Source organism: Squalius cephalus (genome assembly GCF_949319135.1).
Source record: "Squalius cephalus genome assembly, chromosome: 16".
Taxonomy (NCBI): domain Eukaryota; kingdom Metazoa; phylum Chordata; class Actinopteri; order Cypriniformes; family Leuciscidae; genus Squalius; species Squalius cephalus.
The window spans coordinates 2228697-2241930 of NC_137137.1; the positions used below are offsets into that span (position 1 = coordinate 2228697).

Below are 13234 nucleotides of genomic sequence, written 5' to 3' on the forward strand. Positions count from 1 at the left end.
TACCAGTTTAGCTCAACCAATCACCAAGCAATGCTTCATTGTGTTCAGTGTGTGTGTAAAAAGAGCATTAGCAATTAAAGAAAAAACACTGAAGAAAACATGATCAGCTCAAAGTGTCTGAATCATTTTTGGCCCCACATTTTTATAAATTTTACTGTATGAAGAATTTTTGGGGTATAATATGTCACAGTTTACTTTATTTTGCTCTCCTCACTTACATAAATGAACTATAGTGTCCTGCACACACTAGTAAAAAATATAAAAAATGATATCTGGTGTCAGAATAATGTTTGGTTTGACTGTGTTAGATGAGCGTCGTCACAGCATGGAGGACAGTGAAACTGGGTATTTCTAAGAAGCACCGATTGGATTGAGCTCTAGAAATAACTGAAACGGCCGAGTGAGTGGGTTTGTTACCTGGCTGATGTTGACCAGCGGCTCTTCGTCCTGAACCAGCATCTGAGCAAACTGAAGCCCCTGATCAGGACCGGATCTCATCACACTCCTCAACAACATCACCCAGTCTGGAGAATATCCCATCTGCCCCGAAACAACACCACAGGTCAATCACACCAGAGCAGAGACACAGATCATGGTGGAATCGTGCCTCTATTATGCTTTTTGGGATATTTTGTGAATGTAAAAGCTCTGCATAGTTTCAGTGCAGATAAATAGAGTTTTTGTCTCCTAAAAGAAAGAAGTGATTCTGAACTGAAACGAGTCGTCAGTAATTCAGTCTCACTTCCTGCTGAACCTGCGTAGGTTTGTAACTAATTTGCATAATGCCAGCCTCTGGTCTTGATTGGCTGAACAGCGTCTCTTAGCTCCGCCCTCAAACACTGTAGTGTATCTGAGACTGGAAGAGTTTGGTTCGTGTTGTTCATGTGGAGAAGACTCTGAGAGTGATACGGTAAAACCCACGCCATCGTTACTGTTCGTATCACTGTGATCAAGAGCTGAGATTCAGATATGATAATGAGCGTGTGGATTCTGACTAGGGCTTTCACTTTCGTGAAAAAATCCTGTTTGATTTTCGAGACATAAATGTTTATTGAATCGACTGTAAAATCGATTTTCCATGTCTAAAGACGTTTCCATTTTAAACGCTAAATATGGGCAAATCCACAGACAACTAACAGGCATTAGGACAAACGTAAAGAGGGCGCTCCGCGCTTGAGACGCGCACAAGTCAGCAATATTTCTGATGATTTATTGGCGTGAAGTTTCGTGCACAATGACAAACAGGAGTGCAACATTCTCGAAAAACAATATGCAGAGTGGATTGCCATAACATCAATGAAAAACATCACTGCAGGCTTCAATATGGCTGAGTTTACCATTAGAAATGTCAAACAAATTTCACCTACGTAAGCGATTGTAGACCGTAACCCAAATCTGTATCTGTATGCATGAGAACCTGAATACCGGCAGAATTCACATTTTTGTACTAAAAAGAGACACATTATGCAGAAGTATAGTTTGCTGTTATGTGTGTTTTTCAGAGCCTGCTGTTGGTGTGTGACGCGCGTTCGCTGCGGGCGTATCGTGACGAGCTGGAGAAAGAGAGAAGGCCGTTGAAATTGATTCCTTATTTTCGTTTTCGAAACTTCTGTTGGTTGGTCCGATCGATTGTGCCATCGATTTTCGAACGTAAAATGACAGCCCTAATTCTGACCAATCACAGCAGACTGGGCCGTCTGACCAATCAGAGCAGAGCAACTCTAGAGAGGCGGGGTTTAGAGAGACTGAATCCTTGATCAAGCAGTTTCAGACACTGAGAGAAAAGAGCTGATACTGCAGTGGATATTATGAGAAAATTAAAGTGTTTTTTGACCTTGGATGCATGTAAACCAGCTGTAGGAGACGCCAAAACAAAATAAGAAACCTTAAAAAATAGCATAATAGGGGCACTTTAGAAGAAAGCTGGTACCTTCTTAGCATAGAGGACTATCTTCTGGAATTGACCGGTCTCAGCAAAGCACTGAATGACTTTAGCAGGAATATTCGCGCGGAGATAAACGCTGAGGGCCAGAGTGATGTCAGTGGCCTTCACCAGATCGCCCAACTCCTCCGAGCACTCCAGCTGCAGGGCATCATGGGAAAAAGATGACAGATAGATAGATAGATAGATAGATAGATAGATAGATAGATAGATAGATAGATAGATAGATAGATAGATAGATATTAAGCACATTAATTTAGATTTCACTTTAAGTCAAAATAACAAAGCTTATTGTAAAAAATAAATCATTTTAAATATGAATATAATTGAATACAAAAACTATATGTTTCTGTGGTGGGTGGCTCTAAAAGCTAACTTACTTTCAAACTTACTTTTAACTTGCGTCTCAAAATACTGTTTAAACTTAACTTTCGTTTTCACAAACTTCTATAAATGCACAGATATACTGAAATAAAATTATAAAAAAAGAATTTATACGTAACAAGTGAGAAAAGCGAATCGTGACAGCACACCTTCTCTCCCTTGAGCCACTTCTCCAGGAGCTGCTTGCGTCCCTGTTGCAGCACCGGCCTGCAGAGCTCCACCGACTCCAGCTTATTCAGCTGCCCGCGGTCCAACAGAACCCCGAAATACTGCAGGAGCGGAGACGCCTGGGTGCCCTGCGCCGGGACCGTCTGGAACCTGCGGATGGTGTCCGCCGTACGCAAGACTCCCTGAGCGTTCAGTCGTACACAGAGAGAGAGAGCATTCAGAGATGACAGCAAACGTTTGTGTTGAAAGTGAAAGAGTGTCACTCAGTTTTGAGATCTATGGGCCCTATCATACACCCCGAGCAATGCAGCGCCAAGCGCGACGCAAGTGTGTTTTGCTAGTTTCAGCCCGACGCAGTTATCATTTTCATGTCCTGCGCCACGTTAGTTAAATAGCAAATGCATTGCGCCCATCTGTGCGCCCATGGGCTGCTGGTCTGAGAATGAGGTGTATGTTCTGGCGCATTGTTGGAGCGTTGCTATTTTGAGGAACTGAAATAGACTGAGCCATTGGTTATAAAAACCTGGGTGTTATACTAGACTGCAACCTGTCTTTTGAAAATCATATTTCATATGTTACAAGAACCGCCTTTTTCCACCTTAGAAACATTGCTAAGCTACGTAATATGCTATCAGTTTCTGATGCAGAAAAGTTAGTTCATGCGTTCATGACCTCGAGACTAGATTACTGTAATGCTTTATTAGCTGGTTGTCCTGCATCCTCAATAAACAAGCTACAGTTAGTCCAAAATGCCGCCGCTAGAGTTCTTACTAGATCAAGAAAATATGATCATATAACACCAATTTTATCATCACTACATTGGTTACCTATAAAGTTCCGTATTAATTACAAGGTATTGCTACTGACTTATAAAGCCCTAAACGGCTTAGCTCCAGTCTATTTAACGGATCTTCTATCGCCCTATAATCCATCGCGCTCTTTAAGGTCACTAAATTCGAGGCTTTTGGTCATACCTAGGATATCCAGATCATCCAAAGGAGGGAGAGCATTTTCACATTTAGCTCCAAAACTCTGGAATAGCCTTCCTGATACTGTTCGTTGCTCAGACTCGCTCTCCCAGTTTAAAACTAGATTAAAGACGCATCTCTTCAGCCAGGCATTCATATAATACTTTTAATCTTACAGTTAAATCCAACCTCTAGTTCATAAACGCCAGAGGAGAACTGGCCCCCGACTGAGCCTGGGTTCTCCCAAGGTTTTTTTTTTTCTCCATTAGGTCACCTGATGGAGTTTTTCGGTTCCTTGCCACTGTTGCTTTTAGCTTGCTCAGTTGGGGATACTTAATTTAATTAATCAATCAACAATACTATTGATCAGCATTACCAAACGTGGACGTTTTCCACTAGAAACAAACATTGATGTATTATTTTAATTTAATACTGTGAAGCTGCTTTGATACAGTCTGTATTGTGAAAAGCGCTATATAAATAAACTTGACTTGACTTGACTTGACTTGACCATTGACCAACTGAAACCTGGTCTAAAGTCGATGGCACAATAATTTTTTTTGTTATTTAAAGCGTACACTCTGCTTATTACACACACACACAGGGACGCACAGCAGCACACAAAGATGCCAAATTTAAAAAAAAAAAGGATTACAATGTAAAAGATTAATATTGTGTACATAAAGATATGGTGGAATCCGGCTTGTCCCGTAGATGGTCTGCTTGTGCTTTAACCTCGCACACGAGCAGATCCGTTTCCTCGCTAGAGACGCGTTCAGTCTTTCCATTTGTAAATTCCGTCATGTAAATAGCGAATCCGCCATGGCGCAAGCACAACTGGCTTTTAAAGGGAATGGGAGATGAGACAGTGACATCAGCGGCAATCCACCTGTCAATCAAGTGGCCACGCCCTTAATTATGCAGAACTTTAAGGCTTAATTTAATTTAAACTGACGAGTTATAAAAAATTCACCCCCCTCACAGTCGTCATGAAGGGCAAAATTAGCTTTATAGACCAAACCGCTTTTTGTACCAGGCTGTAAACATGTTTTTTTCTGTTGTAAAGTTGGGCATTTTAACATGGGGGTCTATGGGATTGATTCTCTTTTGCAGCCTGTCTCTAGTGGCCAGTCGATGAATTGCAGTTTAAGTCACTTCAGTGTTGGATTAAAGAGAGACGGGAAGGTTGCCGCTTGGTTTTACCTTGGGAGCCGATGCAGCGACTTTGGCCGCCTCCGTGTAGCTGCCCTGTGAGAAGAGTGTGTTGAACTTGTGTGTCAACAGCTCCTCGGCTCCGGGAAGATCACTGCGTAACGCCATCCGTAACGCCAGCTCAGGATTCTGCAGCACACTAGTCACGTAATTTACAATGTTCTCCTCCTCAACACACACCGACAGGACCTAAAAGCACACACACACACACACACACAAACACACACATGTGGAATAACCAGACAGAAAAGGGTTTCCAGAACATGAAACTTCTGGACAAACTAGGCTGAAAATCTAAACTAATTGTCATTTTAATTTAAAAGGTGTTTTTTGGATAATTAAAGGTGCAGTAAAATGGATCAGACTGAGCACCACAACAAACTTGTAGCCAATCAGCAGTAGGGGGCGTATCCACTCATGATGGGGGAGGTGAGAGAGAGAGCCAATCAGCAGTAGGGGGCATGTCCACTCATGATGGAGGAGGTGAGAGAGAGCCAATCAGCAGTAGGGGGCATGTCCACTCATGATGGGGGAGGTGAGAGAGAGAGAGAGAGAGCCAATCAGCAGTAGGGGGCATGTCCACTCATGATGGGGGAGGTGAGAGAGAGAGAGCCAATCAACAGTAAGGGGCATGTCCACTCATGATGGGGGAGGTGAGAGAGAGAGAGAGCCAATCAGCAGTAGGGGATGTGTCCACTCATGATGGGGGAGGTGAGAGAGAGAGAGAGAGAGCCAATCAGCAGTAGGGGGAGTGTCCACTCATGATGGGGGAGGTGAGAGAGAGAGAGAGCCAATCAGCAGTAGGGGGAGTGTCCACTCATGATGGGGGAGGTGAGAGAGAGAGAGAGCCAATCAGCAATAGGGGATGTGTCCACTCATGATGGGGGAGGTGAGAGAGAGAGATAGAGCCAATCAGCAGTAGGGGGAGTGTCCACTCATGATGGGGGAGGTGAGAGAGAGAGCCAATCAGCAGTAGGGGGCGTGTCCACTCATGATGGGGGAGGTGAGAGAGAGAGAGCCAATCAGCAGTAGGGGGAGTGTCCACTCATGATGGGGAGGTGAGAGAGAGAGCAAATCAGCAGTAGGGGGCGTGTCCACTCATGATGGGGGAGGTGAGAGAGAGAGAGCCAATCAGCAGTAGGGGGTGTGTCCATGATTGGGAGAGGAGAGAGAATGAGTTGAGCAAGAGGGAGATTTGAAGAAAGACTGCAGAAAGAGAGATGGCTGAGAGAGACATTACACAAAAAGAAGGGTTGTGATCAGGCAAGAGCTTCAGGACCCTCATTAATATTAGAAAAGCTTTCAAGCGCCGGAGAGACTTAAGCGGGAAGGCGTGAAAACATTTTGCTTTGCTTCTGCTATGATAAAAGAGACACTCTTTCATTGCTGGGGGAGGGGGTGTATTCGTTTGGGTTGATTTCAAATATCAACAGTGTTTGATTTTGAGAAATCGCATACTGCACCTTTAAGTGAAGAGAAAATGGCAACTATTTGAATCGAATCCATAACCTCTGGGTTACCAGTCTGACTCTCTAACCATTAGGCCACGATTGCCCCCATTTAACATAATTATATTTACATTTGAATTATATTTATTAAGTTAGATAGATAGATAGCCTCCTGGGACCCAGAAAAAAAAAAGTTTTTTGAATTTAGTTTTTTTCCATGTCATCACACTGTTTAGATCACAATAAACAAATGGTAAAAAAACATTTTTGCAAAATAATATTTTATTCATAAGTTATGCTATGTCCTCTGTAGTGGACGCCAGGACTAAGTTGTTTAAAAAATAAAATGACATGAAATTATATGTATAGGCAAAAACAATGGGATTTTTTTTTTTCAATCACCAATAAATTTGGGGGTTTCAGGATTTTTTCAACCAAAATTTGTATAAAGATTATTCTCAACTATGTTATGAAAGAAATAACGGAATGAATTGATACACCATTTTACATTATGCAATATGTGGGTAAAATGTCCATAAATTAATATTCCCATTCAATGCAATGTATATATAAACTGTATCTAATTAAAAACCTTAATGTGTTCTTGGAGCAACATTTAATGAAAAAAGAAGTGTAATAATTGGAGTAATAATTGGCAACATTTTAATAATAATATCTAATATTTCATAGGAATATTGATGTATAATTTATTTCCATATTCACTTGTTGTGTCTCACAAAATGCCTGATAAACATGATTTAAGTCCTGGTGTCCTCTACAGTGGACACGTTTGAAATCAACGCCCTGTTCTGTAACAGAAAATATTTTTTTTATTTGAAACCCCTTAACATTTTCCTGAGATGTTGTTTTATGAAATACAATTTGAAAAGTAGTCCAATTTAAATTATAATTACAATATATTATCATATTTCCATAAGAATGCTACATTTGATCACTAAATTAATGTCAGACATTTTTAAAGACCAAGGAGAAGTTGTTTTCATGGTGAAACCTCCAAACATTTGGTATCTCCGAAAAGTCCTGAATGTGCTCTTTACAGGACACCCAGGTTGTGTCATGTGACATGTATGACGTCAGAGAAATTCACTAAAATATAATGTCCACTACAGTGGACAAAAGTCTATTCTTGGGTCCCAGGAGGATAGATAGATAGATAGATAGATAGATAGATAGATAGATAGATAGATAGATAGATAGATAGATAGATAGATAGATAGACAGACAGATTAGATAAATGTGCAACGTGAGACGACTACAAGAGCATGTTTGAGTGTTTATGTTTCTTTTTCAACCCATAATTTTCAGTGTTGCATTCCGCAGTCACACAAACAGTGAGTGAGAGGTGGTGTGTGTGTGAGTGCAGATGTGTGTGTACCTGCCCCTTCTTATTAACCCCGATGATCCCAGATGTGCTCTCATGACCCGCCGTGACGAATATAGTTTCAGCGCTGATGCGGTTCATGTATATACACACACCCGACTCCAGATCATACATGTGAAAGTAGCCGTATTTGGTGATGAGGTAGATGACGCCGTGCTTCAGACCGATCTGAGAGGAAACACAGGACAGGCGTGAGGTGAACGTGTGCTGGTTAATTACACATGTGATCGGGTAATAGTGTGTAAGGATTTAACCTGCATGGCTACAGGAAAGTCTGTCTGTGCTTCAGGAGGGAAGAACACATCCACTGCTTTCTTAGTGAACGGCTGGTTCCCAGTCTGAGGCTGACCGACCTCGATGATGTGCAGCTGGAGAACACAAACACATGCAAACAGTCCCGGACAAAAGTCAAGTCAAGTCACCTTCATTTATATAGCGCTTTTAACAATATAGACTGTTTAAAAGCAGCTTTACGCCGTGTCCTAACTACACGCGACGCATCGCGCGATAAATGTTCTTTTCCATGTCAATCGGAGTGTACCAGCCGCGACGGCGACACGCGACGATTCTATTTTAGAAACGGTTTCTATTTTTCTGCAACGTCGCGCTGGAACAACAAACACAAAGTGTGGCACTGATTACTGTTTATGTGCTTTATTTAATGTTAAAAGCGTGTAATGTGACTTTGAATATCATTTAGTGCTCCAGCTTTGCTGCTGTAAAAGCAACAATGGATAATTCACCTCAGATCTACAAATGGAACAAGAACGTTCAAACTGTGAACAAACAAGTGTATTATTTGTCAAAGATTGTTTTAGTAACTCAGCCTATGTATTTTTAATAATGTTTAAATGGAGTAATATTTGTGAATTTGATTATGTAGCTACTTGTCCATTTTCTTGCGAGTGCCGTCAAGATTACTCTCTGGTGGCGTGCACTCGCCGCGAGACTCCGCCCACACGCTGTTCTGATTGGCTGACTCCACCCACATGCTGTTCTGATTGGCTGACTCCACCCACACACTGTTCTGATTGGCTGACTCCGCCCACACCCTGTTCTGATTGGCTGACTCCACCCACATGCTGTTCTGATTGGCTGTGGGTTTTGATTGATTTTGACGCATCTCGCAGTTTCGTCGCTTCTAGTGTGGACAGACAAATTATTTGTCGCTGGAATCTTATCGCGCCGCGTCTGGTTAGGACACGGTGTTACAGTGATTACAGGAAAATAATGGAACACAGATTGTTTTGGTTTTACAGCAGCTCTAGGAAAAAGTTATTGTCCAGGTAAAGCAAGTTTTTGATTGATTCACTTCCGTTGTAAAAATCATTAGTTATTAATTTAGGGGCCGCTTACACGACAGCATTTTAACTGAAAACAGAAAACTTGTAATGCGTTCATTTGCACAACAACAGTGTTTGGAGGCTCGAGAACGCAAACTTTAAAATAGGTTCCAACTAAGTTTTGAAAAACGTGATCATCTCCGTGTAAACTTCAAAAACGTGAATCTGTGAAAACGGTGACGGCGTGCACATGCATATTACGTGTTTAGTCTATAGATATGCGCGTTTGAATATGTATGTGCGCAGGCACGTAGTCTTTCTTTACAAATTGACATTGCCAAATTACTTGTCTGGCCTGCATCACACTGCAGATCCGCGGATCCTTTTGGAATTATTTTGACAAAGTTTTATCTCTACAGAGGTAAAGAAACAAATCAGCTGTTGATGAGCCCAATATTTAGCGAGGCAGAAAGCATGAACGGTCACCTTTCCTCCAGCCTGAGCTCTGACAGCGAAGCAGAAGAGCGTTGAAGCGTTTGAGTTTCCCTCCAGTTTATAAAGTCCAAACGCCGCCGCGTGACCCTCGATGGGCTGAGACACCTTCCGGTCCACACTGAACAACTGCATGGCACCAATGACCCGGTTCTGCTGCAGGACCCACAGACAGAGGGAGTTACACACCCACACAGATGTTCACAAACCACCTGCTTTTGTGTAGAAACGTGGATTTATTTTTGTATATATACAGTATATATAAACTATAACCATTAAAAGGCAATTATTTCTATGTAAGTCAACAAATCTACAGTATTCTGCCAGTCCAAAACAAATAATAAAGCCATAAAAGTTTTACATGCCAATTACATTCCTATGTAATTAAAAAATAATATTAAGCTTAATACCAGTATGACCACCGTAATACAGACTTGCATGTTTATGTAACAAATATTTTGGTATTTGATATACGTTCATTCACTTATAATACTATATAATTGTGGTTCCATTTAATACATTTGACCATGTTTGTCCAATCCACAAAGTTCAAAATTCTCGCACAATACACACACACACACACACACACACACACACACACACACACACACACACACACACACACACACTCAAACACACACACACACACACACACACACACACACACACACACACACACACACTCACAGACACACACACACACTCTCTCTCATAATGCACACACAAACAAACACACACACATACTCACTCACTCACTCACACACACACACACACACACACACACTCACAGACACACACTCTCTCTCACAATACACACACACACAGACACACACTCTCTCTCACAATACACACACACACACTCACACTCACCTGCGCTGATATCCCGATGAGCAGGAGCCACTTCTGCTGCTCGTCGGTTCTGTAGTTTATGATCTGACATCCAGCGAGACTGGCGTGCCGATCGAACATCTTGATTGGCTGAGAGTCTCCCTCCATGCTCCAATGATAGACGGCCGTGTCCGTAACCAGGGCGATGGTGTTAACGGAGATCCACTTCCAGAACAGGACTTCATCCGTCATGGTGTGAGCCTTCACTTTACTCTTCATCTCCATGTTGAAGATCTGAAGCGTTCGCTCCGCTGTGGGACACAGACGACAAGTGACCTTTGACCTTTCACCATAAACAGACCAAACACTTCATATCAGCAGTGACGAGCGTAACGTCATTAGTTCTTTCAATACTTTTACTATACTTTAAAAGAAAGCTTTAAAGTATTCGGTATCAGGATTTTTTATCTGAAAAAGCCCAAAACAGAGTACATTATTTTTTACATTTATTTATTACTAAGAAACATAATTTAAAACATTCCCCATGAGATCTGCATGAGATTCATCATTAACTAAAAGGCGGAAAAGGAAGGTCGTTTCAGAGGTTGTTATATTTTGATGAAAGATTATGAAGTCAAACATTTCTATGGAATAACATGCAGGAATGTGCATTACGGAAGTAAACACTGATTTCAGGTTGACTTTTAAAGTGATATTCCTGAACACTGAATATCATTATTAAATATAAGAAATTATCTACAACTGTACTTTAATTAATCATTGTCATTAATCATGATCTGATATTAAATTTATGTTTTACCTCTGTTCATCACAGAAACAGATGAGACAGTAACTGTGAGCATCACTGAGAACCGATTTTAGTGTTATTTATATATTATTATTATTATTATAGTTTTTATTAATATTCAGAATTAGCTTTTATTTAAGTTTGCATTTAAATTATAGTTTAAGTGCTGTCAAACCAATTAATTGCATCAAACATAAAAGTTTGTGTTTATATAATATATGTGTGTGTGTGTGTGTGTGTGTGTGTGTGTGTGTGTTTATATATATATATTATATATATATATATATATTATGTGTGTGTGTACATATACTTTTACAAATATATATACACACAATGTTCACACACATATTATATGTGAGATTTTGTTAGATGCAATTAATCACGATTAATCGATTTGACAGAAATAATGTGTATTAAAAATGGAATGTCCCCCAAATGTATTATATTTAAAATTTAACTTTTTTTCAGATTTACTTTTACATTTTAGTACTTCAGCTAAAACCTTTTAATTGCCAATGCAAAATTTAAACTGTTTTTTAAGTTTTTCATGTTATTTATATTTTATTTTAATCAGCTCTATTTCAAGAATGATTTTCATTAGTTTAGTTCTAGTTCACACAGAGCGTCCTCCGCCGGGTCACATGATCTGCTCCATTACAGATTATTACACATGATCAAGCGTTGAATGGCCGGTGGGTTTGTGAACCAGGATGTGATGTAGAAAAGATCGAGAACGGATAGATGAAGCTTTTCGACTAACAGGAACGATTCGCTGTAACTGTAAACACACAAACACATTCTTCACAGTCTGATTAAACTGAGGATTGTGTTTAGCACTTGATTTAGTTCCTGAAACGGATACTAAAGGCTCACATGTCTTTAGCAATTTTCCATAATATAATTTTTCCTGTGAAATATGAGGTCATATCAACTGACCGTTCGCACAAACACACGTTTACTGTCTAAAGAGGGACATTCCATAGACTTCTATTGATTTTATTTACAGTTACAGAAGTTATTAATATTATTACTGTACACAGAAGCTGGTTTCCCATTGTTGAATACAAAAATAAAAAGGGTAATTGCGACTTTTTATCTCACAATTCGGATATAAACTTATACAAATGTGCAATTACGAGTTATAAAGTCAAAATAGACAGGCCGGAAAAAAAAAAGTCTAGAATTGCCAGATATAAACTTGCAATTGCGAGAAAAAGGTCAGAATTGCGAGTTATATAATTTTTTTTCTCTGAATATTGTGATATAAAATATTTAAAAATAATTGAAAGTTGCAATTCTGAGAAATAAAGTCAAAATCGCGCAATTTAAACAAGTTTAAATCAAGTTTAATCATGCAATTTTGACTTTATAACTCGCAATTGCAAGTTTATATCGATTATACAAGTTTATATCAGAATTGTGAGATAAAAGGTTGCAATTACCTTTTTTATTTTCTTACTCCGTGGCGGAAACAAGCATCCATAATTACCTGATCCTAACAGAAAACTTTCAGCATTTTTACAATTTTTTTTACAATTTTTATATATACGTTTTACAAATGAGGATGTCCCTGGATGTCCATGTGAGGTTTAGCTTATTCTGGGTACAAATCTGTCCCCAAAGTGTGGTTACGAAGAACAGACACACAGTGATCATGCATATTTAGTCAATGAGACACAGACGTCTACATACAGTACAGGTCAAAAGTTTGGAAACATTACTATTTTTAATGTTTTTGAAAGAAGTTTCTTCTGCTCATCAAGCCTGCATTTATTTGATCAAAAATACAGAAAAAAAATGTAATATTGTGATATATTATTACGTTTTAAAATAATTGGTTTTCAGTTTATTATACTTTAAATTATCATTTATTTCTGTGATGCAAAGCTGAATTTTCAGGATCATTACTCCAGTCTATCACATGATCCTTTACAAATCATTCTAATATGATGATTCATTATCAAAGTTGGAAACAGTTCTGCTGCTTAATATATTTTCATAACCTGTGATACTTTTTTAGGATACTTTGATGAATAAAAAGTGAAAAAATAAAAATAAAAAAGCAAATGTTTTAAAAATAGAAATCTTTTGTAACAACAATATACACTACTGGCCAGTAATTTGGGGCCAGTAATTTTTTTTCTTTCTTTTTTTGAAATAAATCAATACTTTTATTCAGCAAGGATGTGTTAAATTGATAAAAAGTGATAGTAAAGAAGATTTATATTATTAGAAAATATATTTTTATTTTGAATAAATGCAGTTCTTTTTAACCTTTTATTCATCAAATATATTAGGC

The 13234-nt window shown here is 39.2% G+C and overlaps 1 protein-coding gene across 3 annotated transcripts in view; it reads right to left on the bottom strand.

Annotated features, from left to right (window-relative positions):
• The window catches only part of cltcl1 (clathrin, heavy chain-like 1), a 58139-nt gene that overhangs the window by 31833 nt on the left and 13072 nt on the right, over nucleotides 1–13234 (bottom strand). For 2 of the 3 annotated variants that reach the window (XM_079896517.1, XM_079896515.1), the window contains exons 3-10: nucleotides 10170–10438; nucleotides 9294–9455; nucleotides 7779–7892; nucleotides 7519–7692; nucleotides 4666–4863; nucleotides 2476–2676; nucleotides 1931–2083; nucleotides 418–540 (exon numbers count right to left, since the gene is read on the bottom strand). In XM_079896517.1, coding sequence (XP_079752643.1) covers nucleotides 418–540; nucleotides 1931–2083; nucleotides 2476–2676; nucleotides 4666–4863; nucleotides 7519–7692; nucleotides 7779–7892; nucleotides 9294–9455; nucleotides 10170–10438 — 1394 coding nt within the window. The remainder of the gene's footprint in view (nucleotides 1–417; nucleotides 541–1930; nucleotides 2084–2475; nucleotides 2677–4665; nucleotides 4864–7518; nucleotides 7693–7778; nucleotides 7893–9293; nucleotides 9456–10169; nucleotides 10439–13234) is intronic. The other variant, XM_079896516.1, reaches the window with a different exon arrangement.